The 27962-nt window shown below is 54.9% G+C and overlaps 2 protein-coding genes across 3 annotated transcripts; both read right to left on the reverse strand.

Moving 5' to 3' along the window:
- Window positions 1-214: 214 nt before the first annotated feature.
- On the reverse strand, window positions 215-2428 carry IRAK1 (interleukin 1 receptor associated kinase 1). Its single transcript, XM_030306049.1, has 8 exons — window positions 2261-2428; window positions 2010-2177; window positions 1757-1888; window positions 1535-1638; window positions 1128-1316; window positions 824-888; window positions 518-632; window positions 215-247 (listed from the first exon to the last, which is right to left on the reverse strand). Exons 1-8 carry the CDS (start codon window positions 2394-2396, stop codon window positions 215-217), a joined length of 942 nt encoding a protein of 313 aa, XP_030161909.1. The 5' UTR covers window positions 2397-2428.
- A 2406-nt stretch (window positions 2429-4834) lies between these two features.
- On the reverse strand, window positions 4835-27962 carry MECP2 (methyl-CpG binding protein 2). 2 transcript variants are annotated; one of them, XM_030306415.1, is made up of 3 exons: window positions 27862-27962; window positions 15906-16256; window positions 4835-14734 (listed from the first exon to the last, which is right to left on the reverse strand). In XM_030306415.1, the coding sequence occupies exons 1-3, from the start codon at window positions 27957-27959 to the stop codon at window positions 13651-13653; spliced, it is 1533 nt and encodes a 510-aa protein (XP_030162275.1). In that variant the 5' UTR covers window positions 27960-27962; the 3' UTR covers window positions 4835-13650. The 2 variants fall into 2 exon arrangements, with proteins under 2 accessions (XP_030162275.1, XP_035920251.1); XM_036064358.1 differs by lacking the exon at window positions 27862-27962 and having other exon boundaries at window positions 4835-14570; window positions 14680-14734; window positions 15906-15927.

Consider the following 27962-nt stretch of genomic DNA (forward strand, 5'->3'; position numbering starts at 1 on the left):
GCTACTCTGCTTGCAAAAGGGAGAAGCTTGACTCCGGCCACTGAGTCAGCAACCCTCCTTTGATTTGATTTGATTGATCGATTCTTAACTATTTATTTCTTTATCTTTAACTTTATTTATTTATTTAGAGAGCAGGAGCACAGGAGGGGCAGAGAGAGGGGGAGAGAAGCCCAAGCAGGTTCCATGTTGTCAGTGCGGAGCCTGCCTCCGGGGCTCAAACCCACGAACCGTGAGGTCGTGACCTGAGCTGAAATCAAGAGTCAGACGCTTAACCCGCTGAGGCACCCAGGTGCCCCAGTAACCCCCCGTTTAGAGGCATCGTGACCCAGACTTCCCAGCGCGCGGGAGCAGCCAGAGGGAGGCCCCGGGAAAGGGTGCCGGGGAATATGGCGACCCACCTCGGGCCGAACCCCGGACCCGAACCTGCCTGCCGGTGGGACCCACTCACGGAGCCTGAGCGCCCAGGTGCCGACAGCACCGTGGGGCCGGGGAAGTGTGTGCGGCCAAGTAGGCCTACCTGGAAGTGGAGGCGGTCTTCCAGGGAGCCACTGGGCAGGAAGCCATAGACGAGGCAGTAGAAGCCACTCTCGGCGCAGTAGCCGGCAAAGTCCACGATGTTTGGGTGACGAAACCTGCTTCAAAAGTGGGACCTGAGTGCTCTGGCCTCCAGCCTCCACCACGCTCTCCAGCTGGCTGTCGTGGGGGTGGGCAGTCCCCGGGGGCTCGAGGGAGCCAGGCACCGCGGTCCGCGGTCCTGGAGGCCGATGGGGCCCCGACGCGGCTCTCTCTCTGCCGCCACCCGGGAGGGACGCCCCAGGCTCACCGAGACAGCTGCTCCACTTCGGTCAGGAAGCTCTGCCTCACTGTGGTCCACTCCAGGTCTGCCCCCTGCGGCCCCCAAGGAAAACGAGGGCGGGAGGCAGCGTGAAGCCTTTGCCGCCAAGGCTTGACGGCCACTCTCCCTGCCACCTGACCCGGGCCCAGAACAACCGAGGGGCTGGGGACCTTGAACTGGGGAATCAGAGGGCTGAAGGAGGTACACGGGGCAGCGTGTCCCGGGGAAGGCCCAGAGAAGCGAGGGTCTGCTGACGACCGGCCAAGGGCCTTTGCGGGGGTGCTACACCCACCTCCTTCAGCCTCTTCACAGCATACAGCGTGTTCCTCATCACGGCCCGGTACACACACCCGAAGCCGCCCTCCCCGATCTTCAGCTCCTCTGAGAAGTTGTGGGTGCCTTGGGAAATCTCAGTGAGGGGCCAGCAGAACGGAGAGGGGTGGGCCCCCTGCAGGAGGGACACTGGGCTCTCCCGGTTAGGCTGTGGGAAGATACCCTGGATCAGGTGAAGTCCTCTGTCTTCCTCTGTGCCCCAAACCCTCCCCTGCGCCTGAAACTCACAAGCTCTTGCTACCCCAGCTGCCTCCTGGCCGGCCCTCCTGGCCGGCCCTCCTGGCTGGCTGGGGTTCACAAGTGTACCAAAGGCTACCTTTTTTGCTCCTCGTCTTGACTCTTTCTCTGTCGGCAGGCCCCACCTACCTTGGTAGAGGAAGGGTCTGGATATGGTGGTGGTGGCTGGAGGGCAGCAGGGCTTGGGACAGGACCCAGCTCAGCCCCAGAATGGGTTTGGGAGCCTGGAAAAACTTCATAAAGACACCAGTGAGAGGCAGGGAGAGACCAGCGGCATGGTCTACGACAGTGGCCATGGTCAAGGCGGACCTTTCCAAAAGACCATCAAGCCCCACACCGGGCCCCTCTTACCTGGGGAGGGGAGTGTGGAGGCTGACGTCTGCAACTTCCGGGGGCGGAGGGCCTCGGCCTCAGAGGGTGCAGGGGGGCTGCTGGGCCTCGGGGTGCTGGTGCCGGGGGGCAGAAGGGGGGCAGGAGGGTGCCCTGGGATGCCAGGGAAGAAAAGGGCGGTTAGGCCCAGGCGGGGGAGGGGGAGGAGGGAGGAGTCCCGTGGGAGGTCCTGGGTCAGCCCGGCATCCCGGGGTCCCCGGGGCCGCTCGCTCACAGGCCGTGATGATATCCCGCGCGCGGAGCAGCTGCAGGTGCGTGAGGATGCGCACGAGGTCGGCCACGCGGGCGTTGCGGTTGATCCAGGGCCACAGGACACTGGCCGTGCGCTGCCCGGAGCGCTCGCACAGCCGCAGCTCGGTCTGGTCGCGCACGATCAGGGCGGCTGCGGGGCGGGAGGCGTCAGGCCCGGGCGCCCGGGGCCCGCGCGCCTCCCGCCCCAGCCTCTCTCAGCCCGCCGCCACCCACCGAACTGGCACCAGTCGGCGGGCTCCAGGGCGTCCATCACTTTGTAGAAGCGGCACATGACCCAGGGCGGCACCTCGTACAAGAAGTGCTGGGCGCCGGGGGCCGCGGGGTCCCCCGGGCCCGGCCCACCGGCCATGGCCGCCGCCGCCGCCGCCGCCGCGCCAGGGCCTCCTGGGGCCTCTCGGGGCCGCGGCGGGCGCGGGCCTTGGCCGGCCGGGTCCGCGGACACTGACTCACTTCCCCTTTAAGGCGGCCTCGTGCGGCGCCCGGCGGGGCGGAAGGGGCGGGGTCCGGGCCCGCCGCCATCTTGCCCGCCGCCGCCGCCGCCGCCGCGACCCTCGGCCAGACGGGGGCGCCGCGCGTAGAGTCTCCCCGTGGAGGCCGCGCCCCTTCGCCCTGTGAGGCGGCCAGGCGGGCTTCCCGGAGGAGGGGCCGCCTGAATGGGGCCCCGAGGGATGGAGGAGCGCGGTTCCGAGCCGTGGGACAAAGGGCGAGGCACGGCCCGGGACACGCCAGACCGGGCTACAGCCGGGCCTTGGGAGAGTCACCGGGAGGTCCCCGCAGGAACTTCTGGCTTCATGTGGGAGGCAGTGCAGAGTCGTCAGAGATCCAGGCAGGGCGAGGTCAGATACGGGCCACACAGAGGACCCCCGCCGAGTCCCGGCAGCTGGCCGGAAGGCCGGGCGCAGGGAGAAGCGTCTGGAAGCTTTCAGGGCAGGCTACCCAGCTCAGGGCATTGTTGCCCACCTCCTCTGCCCTGCATCCTATCTTTTCCGCTCCTTGAGGAACCTGCTCCAGCAACTGTTAGCTCTTTGCGGTGTTTGCAAGTCTTCCTTCTTTGCTGGCCTCTTCCCACTAGCCCATAAAACGTATTTACACCTCTTAAAAACAGGCCTTCAGCTTCCGCCATCCCTCCTCCCTCTGGTGGCCATGCTTCTGGCTCACTTGGCGTTCCCCCCTGCTAGGACCGCAGACTCCAGACTCCCCGGCACCAAGCTCGGCTCCCAGCCTCCTTGAGGTCTTCACCACGTTAGTGTCTCTTGCCCCTTCCCACAGTGGTCTGCAGCCATGGACTTCTTTGGATTCTCTGGCGCTCCTCCATTCCAGCAGCCACTATCCTCCGCTCATTTCCCTGAACGTCTCGGGAGTCCGCTTCTTCCCCATAGGCCCATTGCTCTCACTGCTCCCTGCTACCTGGGGGACCTTCGGCCCCTAGCTCCCTCTGGGCAGAGCTGCCTGCTGCCCCTGGGGCATCCTTTTGGAGCCTCTGCACTTGTTTGCCTCCCTCACTAGATGGGGGAAGACCCCAGCAAGCAGCAGCGGTGCCTTCCTCTTTTGTTTCTCCAGTTGGATGCGTGCTTGCAAGGCAACAGGTGTCCTTCCCTGAGCCCCCGCCCCCAGTCCCGACCGGTAGTGGGCTCCTCTCCAGGCGGTCCTCCCGACATGGGCCTCCAATGGGAGGCTCTTCCCAGAAGCCACAGCCATTGCCAGCCACACCCTGAGCCCCAGTGGCTTCTCATGGGACAGCCTTTACAAAGACAACCGACTCTGGTGCGGGAAAGCCTCCTGCACGCACACACTGAGCTCTAAGGGAAGAGCAACGCGCTCCTCCTTGCTCACTGCTGTACAGGGGCTCCCAGGACGGGCCCGGCACGCGAGAAACGCTCAGTATACACAGGTCGCATTTCAACCCTTTGTTTTAACATTCAAGGCCAGGATATTGGAGTGCACCTCTTAGCAGCTGTGTCCACATTTGCATGTGAAGCCGGGCTCTGAGCCGTCGTTCCCTCCAGCCCGGCAACAGCCTGCTGAGAACAGCTGCGGCAGGGCGCGCAGCTCCTGAATGCGGGCTTTGCAAAAGGTCTGCACACCCACGGTGATGACAGCGCCCCCTGTGGGCAGGGGGCCAGGTCAGCAGAGGCCTCGGGAGGGTCCTGGGCGGCAGGCACAGGAGGAGCCGCAGCCGGGGGATGGCTGGGTGTTTCCCAAAGCACCTGGACAGAGAAGGCGCCCCCGCCACGGCCCCCAGGAGCGGGAAAGTTGTGCTTCTGTGCAGAAGGCCTGCGGCCCGCTGGCTGGCCTCTGGACCTGGGGCACGGCGGGCCGCCCCCGCACCGGGCCCTTCCCGGCCTGCCACCCCAGGGCTCCCTGTCACACGCAGGAGCAGTGTGCCTGGAAGGCATAGCCTCGGAAGCCAGGGGGAGGTGGTGTATGGAGGGGACTGCTCTTTCCTCCCAAGGCCGTCCTGACAGCGGCTGGCTGTCGTGTTCGGGGGCAGCCAGATGGAATCAGGAGACACCACCATGCTATCCTGTGAGCTGTCTGATAATGAAAGCCCAGACCTTGAGTCACTTTCACAGAGAGATTTATCGAGAATGCTAACAGCACAGGATACAGTACTTCCCAACAAAAGGTGCAAACGCGTCACTTAGAAAGGCATGCTGAGTATTCTTTGCTTTCACACGTATTAAAAAACTTACAAAAATAAAATAAAACTGCGTGCTGCCCATCTTTTCAAATAGTAAAAGAACCTCATGAAAAAATCACTTGATTTTACAACAAAAGACACAAACGGACATTTTTATGTAAATTTATAAGGCAAACTCTTTATATAATAAATAGGTTACAGGGATTCAGTGGGGGGGGGTGTTTTTGAAACGTATACAGGTACATTCAGACAGGTTTACTGAAATGGTACAAATTTCCTTAATAAATTGCCTTTTGTTTTTAAATATATCAGTGCTTTCAGTCATTTGGCTATACACAAAGAACCTTTTTTTGAACACTACAAAAAAGCAATCAGTATTTTTTGTTTTTAAAACAACCTACTTATTTTCTAAAGTAATTGTCCCAAAACACAAAAACCAAAGGTGAATGTGATGGAGGGCTTTTGGAGACATCTCTAACCAAGTCTGTCCTGGGCTGCTCCCCGGCCCGCACACACCTCTCTCCCACCCTCGGCCGGGTTTCCGGCTGGAGCTCCTCTGTCTAGGGCGACCGGTGTCACTGCGAATCAGGAGGGGGCAGCCACCCTGCCTGGTTCTTCCCATGTGCAAATAGTCTTGACAGTCAGCATTGTCCTTGCCTTTGGTGGGGGGGGGGGGCTGCGTGCTAAGGGAGCACACATCTGTCCCTGTTCCATGAGCCCAGAACAATGGTGTGGGTAACGGCTTTTTTCAGAAGGATCTGGTTTTGCCAAGGAAAGGGAAGCATGAATTTGTCATGCCCAAATTTTGCTGGGGATCAGATGACAGCAAAGAGAGTGCACCCCTCCCCCATCATCAGATCACCCCGGATGGTGAAGAATCTACAGGTCACATGAAGTGTTGTGGACTTTGGGACAGGGTGGGATGTGATGGAGGTGTCCCAAATGGTAATGCCCACCACCTGGCCCGTCCAGGAAGAGCCGCATCGGGTGGAGAGTGGCCATCTGCCCTGCGAACACACACTTGACTCTGTGGCCACAGTGGAGGTCCCCAGGGAGGTGACCACCTTTTGTCTGAGCTGTGCTGCTCGGCCGGCCCTATCCTCCTCCCGCTGATGCGAGGTCGGCTCTGCCCACACCCCTCCTGTCTCCCTTCAAAGGGACACCAACCTTGTCTGTCCTTGAAAGTAATGATGATGCTAATAATCTCAGGGGGAAAAAAGGCAACAGAATCCACTGGGTGGAACGAAACCTGGTTTTGCTCTTTGAAAATGGCAACACATCAGCTATTTGGTCCGTTGGTTTAGGCTTAACTTCCTTGGGTGGCTTCTGGCTGATCTGGGCAGGGGTCATCTCTTCGGAACTCCCCTCCTGGGGAAAAAGGACAGCCCCCCTCATCTTGGTCACCATCCCCTCCCTCCAAATCCTTTTGTTTGTAAAGAAAAGGTGTCTAGAAGCATTTGTCTCTGGAACAATTACTTTAAACATGGTTACAATACAGACTTCAGTTCAAACACAGAAGAGATTTACTTAGCAAATTTCCTTTCACCCACCAAAAATTACACAAATATAAGCCTCAACACCACAGTTAAGAGGACCAGTAGAGAGAACCTCATGTTTGGAACACAAAAGGAGAAAGAAAAACCAAACCAAACCCAAACGGAAAAACCCCAGAACAATGGGAGGGTGAAGGAGGAGGGGAGGAGAGCAAACACAGCACACGTTACAGTGTCCGGGTACACGGGAGCCCAGCGCGAGGAAAGGGCTCGGCACACATTGAGTAACAGTCCTGGTGATATTTGGTCATATATTCATCAACTACTGACTCTGGAGCGGCCGTTATTGATTGAAGCAGTGACAAATCAAACGGAAAAGGAGGCCTTGGTAGCAAGGGAAGGAGCAGGCTTCAAGTTCTGCAAGCCTTTTGCACTCCACCGTCCAGCTCCCCAGAAACACTCGACTGGGTGGGCCCTGCTCCGTCCAGGCGGGCGAGAGGTCACCGTGTGAGGCTAACTCGGGCGCTGATTTCAGTCGGAAAGCATGTGCTTTCAGTGGACACATGTGGACACCCACCTGTTAGCGGCAAACACCGGCGGCAACGGCCCCCTCGCCTTGTCTGCCCCCACCCCAGGCTGGGTGGGAAGGACGCTGTGACCCACCGCTAATACTGACCGCAGGCTGGAGCCGGCCCCACGCTGGGCCCACAGGCTGCCCCGGCCCGGGGCCTCCGAGGGGCCCACGGCTAGCCTGGCCACCCAAAGGGCTTATGAGCGTTTCTCTTTTGGTTCAGGCCTCAGAAGAAGTACTGATGCAGGGAGGGAAGCTTTTGGCCCTGGTGATTATAATGCTCTCTGCTTTGGAAGAACAAGTTTCTGGGTTTTGTTTTTTTGTTTTTGTTTTTGTTTTTGGTTTTTTTTTTGGTGTTTTTTACTTACTTAAAAAAAACGATCAAAAAGAAGTGTTACGGCTAAACTCTAGCGGATATTGCTCGTTAAGAATTACAAAAGCAAATGCGGTTACTCGTAGGACGGGGGAGAAGAGAAAGGGATGTTTCTGGAGTCTTTGCCACCTCCTAGAGGGGACCCGGTGGACTCTCGTATGTGGTTCTGGGGTCCCTGGTGCTCTACCTGGTGCAGCTCACACATTCAGAGAGGTGACAGGCCCCCCAGCTCCCCTCCAGTCTCGGCAAAGCGGAAGCCCTACTGGTGGGGAGGTCTGTTGAGCCGGCCCTCCAGACGCCATCACTCTGACTGCGTCACCGGGAGGGGCGGGGGCGGGGGGTCAGGCCACCCCCCTCCCCGTGGACTCCAGCTGCCCCACCCAGACGGCAAAGGGGGCCAGGTGGTGCCAACTACATTCCAGACTTTGCCAGGGCAAGGAAGCGCTCTCGCGCCCACCCGCTGAGGTGAACTGACTCGCACCAGCATCCTGGGACCTTTCTCACGAGCATGGGAGAAACAGTGCAAAACCCGGACGCTGCCTGGAGCCTCCTTAGCTTGGCACAGGGAAGCCCTTAAAAGAAGCGAGGAAAGACCACGGATCTGCTTGGACGGAAGAAGTGACCAGCAGACAGATTTGTAGTTTTTTGTGTTTTTTTTTTGTTTTTTTGTTTTTTTTGTTTTTTGTTTTTTATTTTCCCTTGTCCTATGCTATGGTTATCAGAAATATTGTAATTAAGCAACAGGTATAATTTTAACAGGTCTTTTTGTGTGTGTGTGGAGCCACAAGCAAAATGAGTTTATAATTGTGCAATATACAGATATATATATAAAAATTCAACTGCTCTGTGTGTCTAGTTGGTGCATTAAATAAAAGGGACAGAAAAACTAAAAGCGAAGCTAAAAAGCAAAACAAAAGCCCAGGATAGAGACCGAGCAGGCCTATGCGTATAGTCTATAAGGTACTGGATATAATCAGGGTCACCAGGAGGAACAGCTCTGTCACTGGACACACAAACACTGAGGGAGAGGGACTACCAGTGGGCAGGAGCCAAACCTCTTGGCCTTTTCATCTCATTGTCTCTCGCTGCTGAGGACCTGAGAAAAGGGGAGCCGGAAGGGGGCTGGGGAGCAAAGGCAATTTGCAGGTTTCCCGGATGCTCTCAAACTCCAAGGCCGGACTTCCCTTCCGGAGGGTCTCGGTTCCGCCCGGCACCTGTTCTTACACCTGCCGTCCCTCCGGCCCAGGGGCTCTCGCTGGTGAGGGGCGAGGGGGACACGCACCACAGTGGGTGCTCAGGCCACTGTCTTCCCCTCCGACCGCAGAAGGGAGCACCGCTTCACCTAGGCCCTGGGCCCCAGGGAGAGCAGAGCGGGGGAACGTCCTCAGGGCACAGGTCAAGGCTGAAAGGGACACCTCACCCTCACCTTCCTAGTTGCCTGGGCCCTAGGACCCTAGAACTCCCTTTTTCCTGAAAAACCAGCACTTGGGGAGGGCCCTGTCGAGATGAGAAAGGAGCAAAGAACAGGTGGTGCTCGGTGGTGAGGACGTCGCAGGCCTCTGGAGTCACTGGTGAAACTCTGCTTCCCACACCAAGCGCTGGGCTCCTACAGGTCTGGGACCAGGCGGGCGGCCCCACAGGACAGGATGGCCCCGAGCCTCAGACCCAGCAGCTTCAGGCTGGATTCCCCTTTTCCTGCAGCACTCACCACATGTCAGGCCAAGCTCCAAGTTGTTTTAGATCAGCATTTCTGCAAAAGCTTGGTCTTATTCATTCAGCAACACTGAAATGTGGTTTTCTGCCAAATGTTTTCTAGGTTTTCCTTCTGAATTGTCAAGAACAGGTTTCAGTGTTCACTTTTTTTTTTTTTTTTTTTTTTACCAGTTAATATGTAACTTCAGACCCTGGGGGAGGCAGTATCCTAGCGATTGATAACAATTAGACTATGCCTTTTCTAAAGATCGATAACAGTAGCTGAAAGAGAAAGACGCAAAAATGGAGACTCAACAAACCCCTCCAGAGTGGACGAGTTTACTGATGAAGAGAGCAAAGGGGGGGCCCTTACAGAGAACAGAGTAAGATCAGGAACGCGACACGGTGGGGCCGCAGGGGCACAGGAGCAGGGCTTCTACCACAGGCGGGGCGACGCTGCCATTGCTTGCCCCCACCCCCACCCCCACGAGCCAGGACTCCGGGAACTGGCTAGGCAAAGGCCCGCAGGGCTCTAGACATAGCTCGCTTCCTGAGGTCTGGCCCATCAGTCCTAGAATCTGTGTGTGAAACTCCGATCAGGAAACGATTCGGGGTGACACTGGCTAGGAAAGGGTGCGCAAAAGGCTTCTCCAAGAACCGGCACCTGTGACCTTCCCTGGCTCCATCAGCCCCGAGAGCTGGGTGGGAATGCTCTGGAAAGGGGGCACGGAGTTCGGCTGCCGGGCTCTACCTGGGCCCTGCAAGATCCAGTCGGCCCCACCTGGTGAATTCAGTTCATACCTTTTGCTCCTTCCTGCGCTTCGGCTGCTTTATTAAAAGTTACTTAGATGCAGAGGTCCTGTCAGCTAGAGAAACCCCTTTCCCTCTAAACATGGCAGTTTGTTTCGGACTAGTACCCTCTTTCACACCCCCGTCACAGCAGTGAAAAGCTGGGCAGAGGAGCAGGTTTGTTGGGGCTCCTCCGGGTCCTAGTGCCACCACTGGTGGCCTCGAGCCAGGAAGGGTGCCCTTGAAGACTGTTTTCCACACCTGCACGGGGTCTCAGGAGTAGAAGCCAGGTGCTGGCTGTGGCCAGGGTCCCCGGGCCACCACCACGGCTTGTACCCTCCAGGAAGTTGAGGGGCTGGGGTCCTTGGGTAGTTTGGCACTGACGGACTTGGGGAACGGGGCATTTCTAGGTGTGTCCTGTGCCTTCTGATGTGGGAATACAGCAGCGGCAGAAGGGAGCTGTCTTAGAGCCTGGCTGTGGCTCAGTGCCCTGCTTCACTACAGTGTCAAGGCCAGCAATTCCACTGGTTAGGGCAGGCCCACCAGTGGGCAGGGCAGAGCTGGGCTAGGCATTGTGGGAGGAGCTCGAGGGCCTATGGCATTCTGTTGGGAGAGGAGGTAGTAACTAACAACTAGAACGAGGGCTGGGGTGACTGAAAGGGACTCTGTGACCTAGCCCCACAGACAGGTATCTAAAAGCTGTTGGTTAATTTCTGTACTCTTCACACAGTCCCTAAAAGATGCCCCCAATCTTCGGGGTGGCCGAGTACACACAAAATTGAGGTCACACCCCCAAACTGGGCTGGACACAGCTGGTGAGAATCCCATGGCCTGGCTTTCCCTCCAACCTCCTATCAACCTGACCCAGGACAGGGGTGGCATGGGAGCTGCAGGGCCCCTGCCTGCCAGGGCGACAAACCACCACGGCGACCTGCTTAATGGTGACTTACTCGTGGTGCTTTTATTAGGTGCAGAAGAGGGAATGTGGAGGAAAGGGGAGAAGGAGAGAAAACCCTACAGAGCCCCAGGTGCTGCCTGTGGCTTTGGAACTGTAAGGAGAAGCAGCCGGGGAGTGAGGGGCTGCAGGTCAGGCCGGGCAGAAGGAAAATGACACTTGAAACGCTGTGCCCTCAACCACCAACACCCAGGCAGCCCCTGAACGGTCCTGGGTGAAAGGGGGGGGCATGGTGGGCCCCACGCTCGTCTTCCCAGGACCAGATGGTACTGAGCTGATGGGGAGGCCAGCTCTTGTCTTGACACTGGTTCCAGGAGTCACATTCCACTGGACTAAGTGTAATGCATAAAAACCCAACCGACCAGAACGGACGGCGTCTCCACGACAAACTGGCCGGACGCTGTACTCGCGTGGATAGGCATCCTTTGTGGGTGCCGGGAGTGCGAGGCTACTTCGGGGTCAGGAGCCTTTTGTCCTTGAAGGGAGAGGGGTCCTGAAGGACTCGCCTCCTCCTCCAACCACCCCCCCTTCCCTTCCTGGGGAGGAGTCAGAAGTGAAGCCCAGAGGCTCGACAGCAGAGCGGGTCTGGTTGTGGGACTTGCTTTTGCAGCATAGGGCAATGGGTACAGAAACACTACGAAGGCCAACTATGATTCTGCAAACAGAATGGGGGCAAACTCCCTTGCTTCTAACCATTCCGGAAGAGACAAACGCGTTTTTTTCTTAAGCTACTGATTGGAACTGTCAACTATGGTTCCTGATCACTAAGGACTGGCAAGGAAGTGCTAGACGGTTTTTAGGATGTTTCACTCCTTCATGGTTACACCGCAGTAAGGAAGCCAGGGGACAATAACTGAAATACACGAGACAACACGCACTTGACAGTTCATGGCAGCAGCTCGCATGGGACGTGCTTGTGGGTGTTTCTGGAAGCATAAGACTGCTGTCTCATTTGCTACTTTGATAAGGTACTTCTCAGTTGGACAGATTTAGATATAAGAGACATCTCTGTAAACACAGAAAAGGATATACCAATATGATGAAGATATGCAGCTAGATAAGGACTTCCTGAACAGAGAATGAGGGGATGGGGTCCTAAATGGAGACTGATCAAGGAACACCCACAGCAAAGCCAAGCCTCTAAGCCCCCACACCATAGCCCTGGCACAGAGGTGGAAACCTGGGGTGGGCTGGCCCCACCCAGTCTCCGGCAAGCAAAAGCCACACATTTTCCATCAGAAGAGAACTCGTGGTTAACTCAGAGGAGGAGCGGAGGGGCCAGGGGGCTAGGCGCTGGTCCCGGCCCAGATCTGGGGCACCTACATTCCTTCCCACCTGCTGCCTTGTTGCACTGCACTGTGCTAGCTGGGCCTGGAGGAGGCCAAGGTCAGGGCTGGGTTACTCAATGACTCTGGCAGGCCAAGGGGGCCTCTGTGCTACCCTCAGCTCCCAAATCCAAATCGGCCCAACTTCTCCTGCCTGTTTCTCTCAAGTAGAAGGTTCAGAAGGCCCAGAATGCAGGGTCTGACCAGGGAAGGGAGCTCCCTACGAGAGCAAGATCATGCTGCTCTCTTGCCCTTCAGAGAAGCCAAGGTGCTAGGGCCAGGTGGACTCGGCAGAGCCCAGGGCTTCTTCAGGGCTCAGAACAGGGTGCGGCTGGGGCTGGGGCTGGGGCTGGGGCTGGCAGTGGGAAGGCCAAGGGCAGGATGAGATCTGGGGGACTGAGCTGACCAGCATCAACTCAGGTAAAGTTGGAGACTGTGGGTACCTGGCGCAGAAGGGATGAACGAGGAGGGAAGAAATGAAAGGGTGAATGAGAGAAGGCAGAAATGGAAGGACAGAAAAGAAACCAATCAGGAAGTCCTTATAAAATTGCAGCAAACACTTAGAGTTTCGGAGCTTCGTGGGAACCCTATGTGCTGAGCCCACTTTAAAACAAGCGCAGGTATATACAGATCCAGGTAGTTCTAAACACCGTCACGTCTGGTGGCTTGAGGGACAAAGTGTCACCAATTCAAGCCAGTTTGCTCTCAGAGCATGTTTGTTTTGAAGTGGGAACATGAAGACTCAATAGTGCAAATAGTTCTAAGCTGTCCCTAAAGGAGTAGAATTGGAAAGTTTTGGAAGAACATTTTCCCCTCCTTTCCCCTGGCCCCCCAACCTGTCCACTAGGCCTCTGTCTACCAGTCACAGACTGCTCTGAACGACTAGGAATTCCATCGGCCCCACTGCTCTCTGCCACCCGGAGGAGTCGGGGCCAGCCTGCCCGCGCCCTGTCCTGCGGCTTCCACGGCCTCTCTCTAGCGCCACCCACTGGAGGACGGCCCCCCCGGCCGTCCTCTCTCCTGCGGCTCAGGCCAATCTACACCCAGCAGCTCAAGGACTGACTCCCTCCTAGCCATGGCGGAACTGGAGCGAACAGGTGCTTACTTCCCTGTTCTGTGAAATGTCCTAGTCGGTTTTGGATTGGGGCTGGCGTGGGGCCAGATTTGTGCCACCATGGGTGAGATCACACAGGCTGTAGCCACTGGCCATCTCTGTCTTTTTCTCTAAAGAATCCAACTGTCTCTCCTGCCTCACACCTCCTTGTCCCAACGTGGGTGGGGAACTGGGGTATAGGGGTGGGGCAGGGGAGGGGGAGAGGAGAGGGCAGACTGGGGCACCAACGGCACCGGCACCGAAAAACGGGCGTGTCCTCTCAAGCACTCACTGTCCCTAATGACCACACAGGGGGGAGGTCCGGGTGGGAGGGGAGGTGCAGGCACACCCTAAGAAGCCTGGTCAACAGCTTGTCTGGTCAGTAGTATCTGCAGCAAGCCTTGTTGAAGGAGCCTAGTTTAGAAAAGTGCAAAGCTACTTCTGGCCCTGGTTAGGTCTTCAACCTGACTGTGCTTGTCGGTAAGAAAAACATCCCAATGCTCCAACTACTCCCACCCTGAAGCCACGAAACTCTAAGTTTACTGAAAGAAAAAAAAATATTTTTTATTTCAGTTAATCGGGAAGCTTTGTCAGAGCCCTACCCATAAGGAGAAGAGACAACAGCTGCCTTTATTCTTGTTGGTTTGCTTTGCAATCCGCTCTGTGTAAAGTCAGCTAACTCTCTCGGTCACGGGCGTCCGGCTGTCCACAGGCTCCTCTCTGTTTGGCCTCGGCATGGAGGACGAGACAATGTCTTTGCGCTCTCCCTCCCCTCGGTGTTTGTACTTTTCTGCGGCCGTGGCAGCGGTCGCGACCGCGGGCTGAGTCTTAGCTGGCTCCTTGGGGCAGCCGTCGCTCTCCAGCGAGCCTCCTCTCGGCATCTTCTCCTCTTTGCAGACGCCGCTGCTCAAGTCCTGGGGCTCAGGGGGGCTGGCGGGGTCCTCGGAGCTCTGGGGCTCGGGCGGGGGCGGGGGCGGGGGCGGAAGCAGCGGCGCAGGCGCCTTCGGGGGCTCCGAGTGGTGGTGGTGGTGGTGGTGCTCCTTCTTGGGAGGCGAGGAGGCGCTGCCGCCGCGCCCCTTGGGGCTGCTCTCCTTGCTTTTCCGCCCGGGGCTTTTGCAGGTCTTCAGTCCCTTTCCGCTCTTCTCGCCGAGGGTGGACACCAGCAGGGGCTTCACCACCTCCTTCACCTCGATGCTGACGGTCTCCCGGGTCTTGCGCTTCTTGATGGGGAGCACGGTCTCCTGCACGGACCGGATAGAAGACTCCTTCACTGCTTTCTTTTTGGCCTCCGCAGCGGCGGCCGCCACCACACTACCTGGCTTTCGGCCCCGCTTCTTGGGGATGGCCTGGGGGTCGGCCTCGGCTTTTCGCTTCCTGCCGGGGCGTTTGATAACCATGACCTGGGCTGACGTGGTGGCCCCACCCCCTTCGGCCTTGCTCCCCGGCGAAGCTTGAAAAGGCATCTTGACCAGCAGCTTCCCGGGACTTTTCTCCAGGACCCTTTTCACCTGCACACCCTCTGATGCTGCTGCCTTGGGTCTCGCAGTGCCGCTCCCTTTGGGGCGTCCCCGACCTCTGCCAGTTCCTGGAGCTTTGGGAGATTTGGGCTTCTTAGGTGGTTTCTGCTCTCGCCGGGAGGGGCTCCCTCTCCCAGTTACCGTGAAGTCAAAATCATTAGGGTCCAGGGAGGTGTCGCCTACCTTTTCGAAGTACGCAATCAACTCCACTTTAGAGCGAAAGGCTTTTCCCTGGGGACTGTGGGAACAAATGGAGAGACACAAAGAATGATTAGAAGCTTCCACAGGAATGTCAGATATGGGGCAGAGCAGAATGTGGTGAACTCTCCGACAGGATGCTCTGCAGCTACGACCTGCCTGATGGTGCTATTGAGCGAGAGGCCAGTCACATTAGAGGAGAGCCAAACGGGCTAAAACAGAGGGGCGCGGCCACAGTCAGGTCGCGCTGGGTGGTGGTGGGCCCCTTTAGGGCGTGCTCCAATGACAGAACAGCTCAGTGCTGGCTGCTCTCTGGCTCTTGCCTGGATGCCCCTGACGATCCGTCTGCCACCAAGGCCCCTCCTCTGGCCGCCCCCCAAAGGGGCCAGGCCTAGGGACCCTCTTGAGCCACCAGGCTGGGGCCCACCCTGCTGGCTGGTGCCTGGGTCCAGTCAGTAAGTAGAGCACTCCTCTGTCTGAACCTGGACATGCCGCTTAGCCTCTCTGGGATCAGTTTCCTCATCTGTCAATAGGATAACGCTTTGCTCACCCTTCTCAGAGTTGTTGGAATCAAACGAGGTTGTCTGCAAATGTCCTTCAAAGTCTGTTAACTTTTTCTGGATCGTCTAAGGGCCAGAACTGAAATGCACTACTCATTCAGTCTTCCTCTGAAGCTCTGGCTTGGAAGTTACTCTGTTTCAATAGAAAATGCCCAACGACCAGCCCGAAGCTGGACAAATGCACAAAGGACAGCTGGAAAGGCACATGGTGCTCACTTGTGTCTCTCCCCGGAAGCCCTGTCAGAGAGCTCACCTTTCCCAACGTGATCCACAGAGTGGACCGAGCCCCGTCAACTCCAACCCTCGCTGTGGCCCTGGGCAGGCCCTACTGCTATGCCATCTTCAGACAAGACCCAAGGGCTGGTGGGGTAAAGTCACGCCCTGCTACCCTGTGCATGGCTCACTCAGGGCAGTGATCTCTGCACACGGTCATTCCAAACCTACCTGGTTGGGCCCGCAAGTGGTGTTCATTAGGGAAGTCCCCCCTCCCCGGACCCAAGATAGGGTGATGCACACACATTTTCCTGATCGACAAGCAATGAAGAGCTGCCGCTCTTAAGGGATCCCCATTAGTTTCTTAGCACCTGCCCCCCGCCTCCTGCCTACCCAGCCTTCCCTGCTCTGCAGACGACACGAGTTGCCCTTACTTACTTGATCAAATACACATCATACTTCCCAGCGGAGCGGCCAGATTTCCTTTGCTTCAGCTTTCGGGTCCAGCCTTCAGGCAGAGTGGGATCGTCATACATGGGTCCCCGGTCACGAATGATGGAGCGCCGCTGTTTAGGGGAGGCAGAAGCTTCCGGGACGGCTGGGGCTGTGCCTGACCCTTCTGAGGTCTCCGCTTTGCCTGCCTCTGCTGGTTCAGCAGAGTGGTGGGCGGGTGGCTGCAGGGGCTCATGCTTGCCCTCTTTGTCTTCTTTCTTATCCTTCTTCACCTTTTTGAACTTCAGAGGTTTGTCCTTGAGGCCCTGGAGATCCTGGTCTTCTGACTTTTCTTCCCTGAAGTGTTAAATAAGTATGTAAGCATCACAGGGAACACAACAGCAGTCTGTAGAAAACGTCAGCATCGGCAGGCCTGGAGCACGCCGGCGCGGGTGGGGCTCTGAGAGACAGGGCCGCTCCCCGCCAGCCGAAGCTCATCGGATCTTGACGCCTTTTCCCTTCAGGAGGTCTTTGGGGGCTTTGGGCTTTGCCCCCCTGCTGTGACCACTGTGAGGCCTTCTGCCCCACGCCCACCCCTAGCATGCAGGACAGTAAACAGCTTGTACAGGTGGCATTCTTCTGGATAGAAACACCATGTGGCTTCTTAGTACACTGCCTTGGAAGAGGCCACTTTACAAGCCGTGCCCAGGGGCCTCTGGGCTTGCTGGCTAACAAGAGGCCCTTGGCTGCTGGAGAGGGAGCTGCCCACCCAAAACGTGGGCAGGGCTACTCTTCATGAAGGCCTGGCTTGGGTGTTACTACGGCCTCTGTATTTTAGATTTTCTCCCATGCGTGCTTGACCAAAAGCAATTGTGGGGCACAGGACGACTCGCTGATGGTGACACAGCCTAGCGCTACCCCCCGGGGAGGTGGCACACAGCACAGTGCTGTGGTAAGAACACGCAGGTTTGGAGCCAGCCAAGCTGAGCTCAAATCCTGACTTGGCGATTTCTAAACATGGACCTGAGCAAGTGACCTCAACATCCCATACCTCAGTTTCCCCATCTCAACAATAGGTACCAACACCCCAGAGGCACTATATAAAGACTGGCCAACTCGGGCAATCGCAAACGGTTGACATTCCCTTATAACACAGGACCGCCTCGACCAACGACCACCCAACGACCACCGGAACGGAGGGGCAAAGACCAAGGCACAGAGGAGCACCCTCCCCGCTCCTCCTCAACTGGCAGAGCTCCTTCCCCATACTTTGGCTCCACCTGGCAGGGTCCCTTCCTTGTGTGTGTCAGAAATGATCACCACGAGGCCCTGGGCCCTGGAATCAGAGCCTGGCCACGATGTTCTCAGGCAGGGCTTAGAGGGCTGGAACATGACCCGGGGCCGGGGAGGCTTGGGAGGAATTGTGGGCTCGGGATCGGCTGTCTGCTGGTCTCTCAGCAATTCATTCTAGAAAAGAATCAGACTATTCCTGTCCTCAGTATCTTAGCCCTAGAGCTGTCCGGTCCCATATGGCTTGTGTCAGCACTGGTCACTGCCTCACGGCCGGTCTGCCCCAAGCAACTTCCCCCTTGTTCACACAGGGGAGACTCCAATGAAGGCACTGTGGTGTGCAATGCAAACCTGATTCAAATGATGTGGGTAAGTTGCCAAAGGCATGTTAGTATCAGGACTTGGCACCATTAGGACATGCCTTTTTTGAACAGCTCAAGTCAGGGGTAGGGAGACAGGCTCACCCCTGAGATTCTCCCCATCCTGGGTCCTCCTCTAGCAGTTCAGGGCTCTGAGCCTGGCTCTCACGGTCACCCTGATTCAGTCCAAGGCCCGTAGGAGACTTTTTCTTGCTGAAAAGTGAGGGTCCCTAGCCTGTTACAGCACAGAGCTTAGTTTTCCATTTTCACAGTCTTAGCTTCCCAGCAGGAAATGAAGAAGGATCCTGGGAAGCTGGGCGTGGCCTGCAGCCCACCATCACATAGGGGAGAAAGGGAGCTTGTCAGCATCAGAGTGGTGGATGGACTGCAACAGTCACTTTCACACAGTCTACAGGGGCGCTGCTGAAGGCCAGGGCTGCTCCCTGGAAGCTGGACAGTCCTGGAGTCAGAGAACAACACTGCACCCGTGGGAAAGGTCTGGCTTCTTCAGAATGCTCACTTATATTCCCCAAATAGTTTAACCACTGTAAGGTCAAGTACAAACCACATGTCCCAGGAACTCCTCTTAGATACAATCAAGGGTGTCGATGCCATCAATGGCAATCCCTTCTAGAACTCTATCCTCAAGAGACACTCCCAGAAATGCAAAACACAATAGGTGTAGGAGGTTATTTGTAACGGCATTATTTTTCGTGGCCCGATACTGCAGACAACTCAAGACGGCTGCCAGCAAGGATGTGAGGAATGGGCAACACCATGGCCACAGCGTGGACAGCCATGCAGCTGGAGAGGGTGGAGCCCCTGCAGATCGCCTACAGATCGATGGATCATAGGCCACCTTTCGCCTTTCACGTGATCAACGAGGTAAGAAGCGCTTCCTAGTCCTGGGTGGGTGCGAATGAGGGAAGGTACAGGCACAAGGTAAGACGTCTTGGAATCACGTACGAGCTTACATCATAACCAAAATGAAAATGAAAATAAGAGGTGACAAAACCATACTATATTGAATACAAACACAAACAAATGAACTGTGTATCAAACTGACAACATACCGCAGAGAAAAGATTTATTTCAAATATCTCTGACCACAGTGCTCTGCACATCCTTGGTGGGATATACCTAAGACCGAGTATGACACGTCAGGGGCAGGGAATGCACCCTGTGTCCATGGAGGGAACCAGGCCAGCCCCTGGGAGAAGTGGGTGGTTGTGGTTCTGAGGTGGCCTGTGGGGGTGGAAAGGCAGGGGAGTGCTTAGAAGGAGAAAGGGAAAGTCAAAGGACACAGGGGCTGGCTGGAAGGGCTCCTTGCACTAGATGACACTGTGGCAAGGGGAGTATCCAAAAGAACACACTGACTGGAACACAATGAGGGACAAAAGAGAGAAAAGCCTACAGGAGGCAAGGGGGCAAGCCATATGGCTATGTGCCAGAAGGTTCTGGGCAGCAGAGAGGCCTCAAGAGAGATGTGGAGGGCTTTGTCAGGTTGCTACTGGGGCGCCTTGGGTGGGGGGTGGGACGAGGGCTCTTATCTTCAAAGGATCACTCTACTTTTCGATCAGAGCAGACTGTGGGGAGGCCAGAGAGGAAAGCAGGGAAGACCCGTGAGAAGCCTGTCTTTTTAAATGTTTGTTTATTTTTGAGAGACAGAGCACGAGCAGGGGAGGGGCAGAGAGAGGGAGACGCAGAATCCGAAGCACATTCTAGGCTCTGAGATGTCAGCAGAGCCCGACATGGCGCTCGAGCCCATGAACTACGTGATCATGACCTGAGCCGAAGTTGGCCGCTCAACCATCTGAACCCCCCAGGCGCCCTGAGAAGCCTGCTCTTGCAGTGGTCTCCTTGTGGCCCAGGGTGCAGACAGCGGAGGGTCTGGGATGTGATGAGGGGTGGAACGACAGAGCTGACAGGCAGGCTGGTGTGGGTGAGGGGAGGGGATGAACTGAGGATCATGGCCAATGCCTAGGAGGATGGTGGTGCCACTGACTGAGGACAGGGAATCCTGGGCCAGGAACAGGGGCTGGTTATAGCCACCTTGACAGAGGTTCAAGGAGAGGAGAACGTAGCTCTTTGATACTAGTCACAGAGGGGAGACCAAGCTGTGCCCAGACTCTGACTCGGGCCCAAGTGAACTGTTCGGGTTTTTTAAAAAAAGCTTTTTATTGTGATAAAACAGTTATAACATAAAATTTACCTTTAAACCCTATCTAAGTGCATAATAAACAAACTTTTTTTTTTAAAGTAAGTTTCACGCCCAGCGTGGACCCCAATGCAGGGCTTGAACTCATGACCCTGAGATCAAGACCTGAGTCGAGATCAAGAGTTGGACGCTTAACTGACTGAGCCACCGAGGTGCCCCATAAACGAACTTTTAATAGCACCAAAGCTGAGGAATAAAAGGGCCTTTAACTCTGTGATATTTTGGTTCTTTTATTTTTAAAAAATGTTTATTTTTGAGAGAGTGAGCGAGAGAGCGAGTGTGTGTGCGCCTGCAAGCAGGGGAGGGGCAGAGAGTGAGGGAGACACAGGATCTGAAGCAGGATCCGTGCTGGCAGCAGAGAACCCGAAGCAGGGCTCGAACTCACAAACCGTGAAATCATGACCTGAGCCGAACTTGGACACTTAATCGAATAGGCCACCCAGGTGTCCATATTTTAGTCCTTTTAAGTTAAAATTCTGTGAAGCAGCTATGACAATATGGTGATTTTCAATTCTGTGCACTGAGGTGCACACAGGTGTTGGCTACTTTATTTTGACTGCTACTTCTCTACAAAAACAAATGACAAAAGCCCACAAAGAAGCCTGGAGGCCATTCCACTGGGCGTGGACTGGAGGTAAAAATGCAAAACAGGTGTAATCCACCTGCTCAGTCCTAGGGTGCCCCAACTCCCTAAGGCCTCCCCACCAGGGGTTTATGGAGTTTGCTGAAACACATACTTTTTCAGACACCAAACGGCCCTCTTTATCATCCCTTGAATCAGACCACTTATATATGCATGCACACACAGAATCTTGAGATGAGAACGGAGCGAGCACCTAGTTCCCAAGTTCATATATTCTGGAGTTGAGAGTACCCTCAGAAAAGCCACCCACCCAACTCTTCAGGGTTACAGATGCAAAGGAAGTCCAACCACACAAGACAACTCATCTGAGGTCACAGTTGAGTTGATGTGTGTTCATCAACCACCCTTGCCTTGAGCCGGACTCTGCCAGGGGGTGGGACGTCAGAGCAGAATTAACATCATTCTTTGGTCTTCAAGAGCCCTGTTTAATCAGGGGGACAACGAAGTAACAAAAAAACAGTGGCAGCCTTCCCGGCTCCAGGCACAGGGGAAGCCCAGAGATGGGGATTCCCCGGAGGAGGAAGGCCTGAGCTGGGTTTCGGGGCTGATGGAGCTCCACCAGCTGGCAAGAAGGGCTCAGGACAGGCCAGCGATATCAACAGCCCCATCCCTAGGAGGAGGAGCGACTAACGACACCTATCCTGTGTAAGCAATGTCTCTGGACTGGCCCCTTTCTCATCTTCTTCTGGGTTAAGATGGCACTTCTGAGAAGCCGTCCCTACTCCTGCCCCACCCCCCAATCCCATGAGCAAGAACGCCCTACGCACCCCAGTGTACTTGGAATACACCACTATGTAGGTCAATGCCCCCTAGACAGCGTGTGCCTTCTTAACCGTCATCTCTCCACTCGATGCACAGGGCCAGGCATAGGAGTGCCAAGTGGCCACCACAACCCAGACGCTGTACTACCTATGCTTCTTTTGATGGCTGTATCCCTTTGACTAACAGCTTTGACGAGCACGGGCTAGCTTAACAACCAAGCAGGCACGCTCTGAGTAAGCGAATAAATGATGAGTTTGGGTACTACTGTAGCCTGCTGAGTGCTGGCGGGTTGGAGCTGGCAGGGGACGAGGCTGGGGCAGTCAGTGAGGGCCTGGGAGCACAGGCAGTGACAGTCTATGGTGATGGGGAGGGTGGGGTCACGGGGGCAGCAGTATGGAGGATGGCTACACTGGGAGGATGGGCTCTAGGCTTCCAAGGAACAGCATCAGGTCTGTAGATGCTCCTCCTGTGCAAACTACGTAAAATGCTAGACCGAACGTCTTCTAGAAGACACTGGAGAAGACACTTTAAAAAGTTTTACCTGCACTTGCAAGCTGGTGAAAAAGCAAGGAATATACGGTTTAAAGAGTAAGGGAAGGAAGGTAGGGGATCCTGTTGTACGGAGAAATCTGGCAGGCGCCCCCCTTAACAGGTGATCAAACTGAGCACCACTGGCCATGGCAGAAGTGCCATGCAGGAGGACCATCAACACTGTCCCATCCTGCAAGAAGAGGTAACTAAGGTCATAAGGAAACAACTGGAAGAGTCCAAAGAGAGGGGGGCATTCCACCCAACTGTGGAACTGGACCCTTCAAAACCGTCTGCGGCCTGGAAGAAAAAGTTCGGGAGCAGCTCCCAATTAAAGAGGACAGACAGCACGAGGCAACAAGCGATCCGGTACCGGCCCCTGGCTCGAAGGCACTAAATGGGTAGTAATGGGGCATGTGGGGAACATGAAGATGGTCCCATGTTAGCACGGCGCCAAACTCCTGAGGGTCAAAGTGCACCGGATGCTCTTAGGAGTGTGATGCAGCGGCCGTGACTCAGGGAAACGCATGGTACTGACATGGCAGCACGGTTGAAAAGGGGTGTGCGGAAGACATCCGTGTCACCGAAGCTGTGCTGGTTGACAGCAATATTCTGAAGCAGTTTCGGGCAAGCTTTCTAACAATGAAAGGGAACACCTTCACATTACACGAATACATTAAGAGGGACAGCTGGAATCCCTGTGGAAGTGCCTTTGTTTAGTGGCTCAAAGGCCCACGATGTTTTCCACAGTGTTATGCTCTATATGGTGAAGCTGTGAGCGTGAATGAAGGGAAGGTGTCAAGATATTTTCCGGTGTTTTTAAAAAAAAAATCCTTGCTGAAGGCAGCCCTGCCTAGGACCCTACTTTAAATGTCAAAAGAACTGTGCGGTAGAATCTGTGTCTCATGTGCAAAGCAGCACAAATCTGGGGGTCACGGTGAAAAGGGTCGGCTGACGGCAATGCTGGGCGCAAATGCCAGCAGGGAACTCGGTGTGCCCTGGTGTTCTGTGTTTCAATGAAAATTTTAGCCAGAATCATCTCTGGTGTTGTTAGCAAGCCCTGGTTACCAAATCACATAGGTTCGGCGTGGTGTACCCCACGTATTTTTCCCCATAACAACTCTTTTTATTGTGTCATTTGTAGAACACGGGATTTTTTTCCAAGAAATGCACATATCACATTGGAACAGAAAGGCCTTCACTAACCTTAAGTATCTACGAAGCATGAAAAGCTCTTGAGTAATAAAACATTATCTAGTAATTGTGCTGCTAGAACGCAAACATTAGATCCAATCTTTTCTTTGATCTGGTGAAGGAAAATCAGAGTTGCAGGAATCTTGTTTTCGAGCCAAATCACTGTATCCCAAGGGGTTCGATGGAGAGCACTGCCTGTACTTTGATAACGGAAGGAACCTACAGTAACCCTGCGGAAGACCGCTCTGGGAAGCTGCACCCGGCACTCGTTTGGCCCCAGGCTCCTGTACATTACAGGGGTGCAGGCAACCAACGGTTGGCAGGTGCGGCTGGCCCAACAACTGAGACTGAGGAAGGACTACTCAGTCCCCAAGGCTTTCGGATTACAAAAGAAAAAGGCTACAAAGCCAGGTGAAAGCAGCGGCTGAAAGGCGCTTTTCACCTGAATTGGCATCCAGCTCCCTCCAAAGTGAGCTCCAGGGAACCTTCCAGAGGCACAGCAATATCCCGGTCCAATCTCAGTCATGTTCGCATGGGGGCCAATGTCAGGATATAGCATTTCTCAGCACCTTTCATTTCTAGTCACCCATTCCCCTGAGTTGCAGAAGGAGCCCAAGTATCACAGTGGGGCCGCGACCCATGAGGGCAAGGTGGTGGCTACTTCCTCAGGCGAAAGGCCAGGGAGCAGAGGAGACAGAAACGGCCTTCTGGCAGGGGCTGCTTCCACCCTGCAGCGTCATTCACTCGGTGCTTCCAATCCTTCCTACCCTCGGTCTGAGCCGCAGAATCTCAGAATCGAGGCGGCTTCTCTGCATGAATCAATAAAGGCAGCAGCACTCTGAGATGCCAGCTTCAGCCCCTTTAGAGATCTGAGAGAAATCAAACTGGCACTGGAAGAGAGTCTCAGTGGTGTCCGGGGAGCAAAAGAGCAAATGGGGTTCCGCTCAAAGGCTACAGCCGTAGAACCTGAAGTTCAGTGGCTCTGAATTCAGTGTATTTTTTTAATACCCCAGTTTTCAGAAGATGCAAGAGAAACCGCCTATGTTTTCAAAAACTAAATAAAATACAGCTCTTGACAGTCAAAGGGAGAATCTTCCCCAAGTGATGGCCCCTGGTGCCACACACTAGCTCTCCTCTTCACAGCACGAGGCCGTCACACGTGGGCAAAGACAAGCAGGGCCCCACCAACACTGCTGCTGTGGAGAACAGGCAGGCGGCAGCTCCTGAAAAGGTCCAACATGGAGTTCCCACATGACCCAGCAAGTCCGCTCTAGGTGTAGACCCAAGGGAACTGAAAACAGAGACCCGAAGAGGTATTTATACACCTGTATTCACAGCAGCCAAAAGGTAGAAGCAACGCCTGTGTCTGCTGACGGACGAGTGGACCAGCAAAATGTGGTCTATCCATACACTGGAATGTTGTTCGGCCTTAAAAAAGAAGGACATTCTGACCCAGGCTACAACATGGATGAACCTTGGGGACCCTGTGCTGAGTGAAATAAGCCAGCCACGAAAAGACGAATACTATACGATTCCATGCATAGGAAATGTTTAGAACAGGCAAATCCACAGAGACAGAAAGTAGATTAGTCATTACCAGGGGCTGGGAGTAGTGGGTAACAGGGAGGGACTTCTCGAGTACAGAGTTCTTTAGGGGTGATAAAAATGTTCTGGGACCAGGTAGAAGTGATGGTCGCACAACACCGTGAACGTACTAAATGCCACTGAACTGTACACGTTAAAGGGTAAATTTCACGGTATGTGAATTAGATCCCGATTTTTGTAACATCCCGCTAAAATGACAGCTGACTTTGTCTATTGCCCTAAATCATAAAGGTAGGTTTTATGATGCCCCAGCAGGACTCAGAGCCCGCAGCTGTCTCCAAGCAACCCTGGCTGGCTGGCCGCAGGAGGAGCCCAGGCAAGTGGCCGTGCCGTCTGTCTGAGGAAAAGAGGCCAGCGTGAAACCAAGGGTGATACATGCCAGTAGACTGGACCAAGCTGACCTGAATGCCATCTCTGAAGCCCAGGACATGGTAACCATGACAGCTGGAAAGAATTTAGTTCAAGAAGCTTAATGACATAAAAAGAAAAAAAAGTTTAATGACTAGGCATTTAGCCGAGTTGAAGGTTGTTGGCTAAATATTGAGGGCGTTTGATCCATCTTTTTTTTTTTTTTTTTTTTTTTTTTTTTTTGGTAAAACACACATAAAATTTACCATTAGCGGCACTTAGTACATTCACAGCGTTGTGCAGCCATCACCAACTATCTAGTTCCGGATCATCTCATCACCCCTCGGGGAAACCCCACACCCATTAAGCAGTCATTCCCCCAGGCCCCCTTACTTCCGGCACTCGGCAACTACTAATTTTTCTGTCTCTATGGATTTTACCTGTTCTGGACATTTCATATACATGGAAACATACATATGGCCTTTTATGACTGCCTCCTTCCACTCAGCATGTTTTCTAGGTTCATTCACGCCGTAGTGTGTATCAGAACTTAATCCCCTCTTACGGCCAACATTCCATTGTATGAGAACACCACACTTTTTTATCCCGTACGTCTGCTGATGAACACCCAGGTTGTTTCCCCCTTTTAGATGCTATCACATCTGTGTACGAGTTTCTGCATGGGTATGTGTTTTCAATTCTCTCGGGTCTGTACCTAGAGTGGAAATACTGGGTCCTATGCGAATTCTATGTTTAACCTTCTGAGGAACTGCCGGGCTGCTGTCCACAGGGTTTCCTTTGGAGTTGATGAAAATGGTCTGGAACTAGACAGAAGTAACGGAGGGCAGCAGAAACCGCTTCCACTCTGGAATGCTTAGCGGGTAGGGGCAAGCTTTAAACAGAAGTGATCACAGCGAGGCCGCTGGGAGTGGCGCGAAGCAACATTTCATCTCGCCGACTCACTCATTCAGTAGCTGACATCCTTCAAGCACCTTCGAGGTACGGCAGATAAGCTGTGCCAGGGCCGGGGGCGCTACAGCAAAGAGACAAGCTTTCTACCGGCACCCGCTTCTCTTTCTGCTGGTGCTGACCATCTTCTAAAGCAGACAGTACTGAAATCGGCAGTTGTGAGGAGTGTTGTGAAAGGGGAGACCCCAGAAGGGAGGGGAAGAACTCCAGAATATGGATGAAATGGCAACACTGTGACCCGAGGATGTGAGGCTGCTGGAGGCAGGGGGGAGGGTCCAAGATGGTAGAGCTGGTGAGGTTGTGGGTCATGACGGCAACCCAAGCAGGGTGGCTTCAGCCGCGTCTGTCTCCATGAAGGCAACTGTGCGGGGAGCTGGCCAGAGGAGAGGCGAATGGGAGGAAACCAAAAACCCAATCCTCATTCCTGATGTTTCTGCTATTTCGTCTCTTCCCCTGGAAAGCCCATGTTGTTTGACCTTGCTCTCCATTCTCTACCTTCCACAGCCAGCAACTTCTCTTCCATCACGTTCCCCGGTGCCTTTGCTCCTACATGCCGCAGGGTGCTCGTGGTGATCCTCTGCGCGAGTGCCCGGACCCTGGGCCTCCAGTGTCCTCATGACAAATATCCAGTCTTTTAGAAAACATTTTTTTTTTTTTACCATTTATTTATTTTTGAGAGAGAGATTGACAGAGCAGGAGCAGGGGAGGGGCAGAGAGAGAGAGGGAGACACAGAATCCCCAGCGGGCTCCAGGCTCCGAGCCGTCAGCACAGAGATCGACGCGGGGCTCGAACCCACGAACCGCGAGATCAGGACCTGAGCCGAAGTCCGACGCTCAACCGCCTGAGCCATGCAGGCGCCCCGACAAATATCCAGTCTTCAACATCCCAGCAGCCAGTTTCCACGTGCATTCACATATTTGCCTTTTTGGTCCCCGGCAGTACATTCCCACAGCTACCTCTTCCCCCACTTTTCTGTTGGTGCCGTTTTCTTCTTACCTTTGTATACTTTAAGTTTTACAGACTTTTACCAGAACGTTGGCTGCTTTTGTTGAAGAACAGAATATCTGCCAAAATAAATTTTCAACAGAAGCAATATGTGTTTGGGGGAAAAAAGGGGCAGAAAGGAGATCTCCAGTAACGGATGAGAGAACTCTGCAGAAGAGCCAGCTCACTTTGTTTTCCTTACTGTGCCTCCCCCTATAGTGTAGGTCACCTCCTATCTGCACGCCCGACAAGCTTCTTTTTCCCAGTGATGACGTCTGAGCCCACTGAAACGGCCAACAAAATAGAAAAAAGAAGGGAAATCTCTATCGGTGCTGGCAAATAAGGGTGCCAGCGACGGCTGAGGTACTCCGAGAGACTGTTGTAGATACGGCGCCATCGGGCTCCGTGTGAGTCCGGTACTGGTCGCACTGCTCTACCCTGCTCAGATACGGGAGTGCAGGAGGGACCCGTCAGCGAGGTCTGCACACAGGACTCCCCAACAGCCCTAGGAAATCTTCAAGGTCACAACAACAGGACCTCGGAGCCAGGCTGGCCTGAGGGCAGTTTGCTGGTGGCAAATGGAAGGGCCTGAAATACCACTAGTGCCCTCCACGGAAAGGCCAGTTAATAGGCTGGGGTGTTTCCCCGGGGAACTGCTGAGAAGGGGGAGAGCAGAGAAGGGCTGCAGTGCCCCAGGGAGCCCGCACTGCTGGAACACCCAGAAAGAGACACACAGGTACGGATGGAGGTTCCACCTGTCCCAGCAACCTCCCCAGCAGCAGCCTGGGCCCCCGCCCTACACCGACCCTGGCTTTGGATGACAGGGGTTCAAAGTCATGGGGAAGCAGTGGGCAAGCAGCAGGGACTAAAGCCTCCACCCCATAGATAACTCTGGGGACTGGCTAAAAAAGTAACACACCTGGTGACAAGAAAAAAATCAGCACATTCAGTCACTTCCCTGTGTCTAAACACTAACCAGGGAGAAAATACAACGGGAAGATTGAATACTGTTCTTGCAGCCCAGAGCCCACTGGAACTCCCTTCTCGGAGCTGGCATTTACCTGGAATGAGCACGTGTGAACAGCCAGAGCAAGTATGGGGGACAGGGCTGTGACTTGCTTCCTATGACCACTTCCACTTCCACTGCATCACATACCATACA

The sequence above is a fragment of the Lynx canadensis genome, chromosome X (assembly GCF_007474595.2).
Source record: "Lynx canadensis isolate LIC74 chromosome X, mLynCan4.pri.v2, whole genome shotgun sequence".
NCBI lineage: Eukaryota > Metazoa > Chordata > Mammalia > Carnivora > Felidae > Lynx > Lynx canadensis.

Bases quoted from the DNA above. Each gene is read 5' to 3' on its own strand.
- IRAK1 (XM_030306049.1), bottom strand. From the start codon at position 2,396: ATGGCCGGTGGGCCGGGCCCGGGGGACCCCGCGGCCCCCGGCGCCCAG. The intron at 2,178-2,260 runs GTGGGTGGCGGC...CCCGCCCCGCAG, and splicing joins CGCCGACTGGTGCCAGTTCG to CCGCCCTGATCGTGCGCGAC. The intron at 1,889-2,009 runs GTGAGCGAGCGG...CTGGCATCCCAG, and splicing joins GCGGGATATCATCACGGCCT to GGCACCCTCCTGCCCCCCTT.
- MECP2 (XM_030306415.1), bottom strand. From the start codon at position 27,959: ATGGTATGTGATGCAGTGGAAGTGGAAGTGGTCATAGGAAGCAAGTCA. The intron at 16,257-27,861 runs GTAAATGCCAGC...TTAACACTTCAG, and splicing joins TTCACACGTGCTCATTCCAG to GGAAGAAAAGTCAGAAGACC. The intron at 14,735-15,905 runs GTAAGTAAGGGC...TTGTTCCCACAG, and splicing joins TATGATGTGTATTTGATCAA to TCCCCAGGGAAAAGCCTTTC.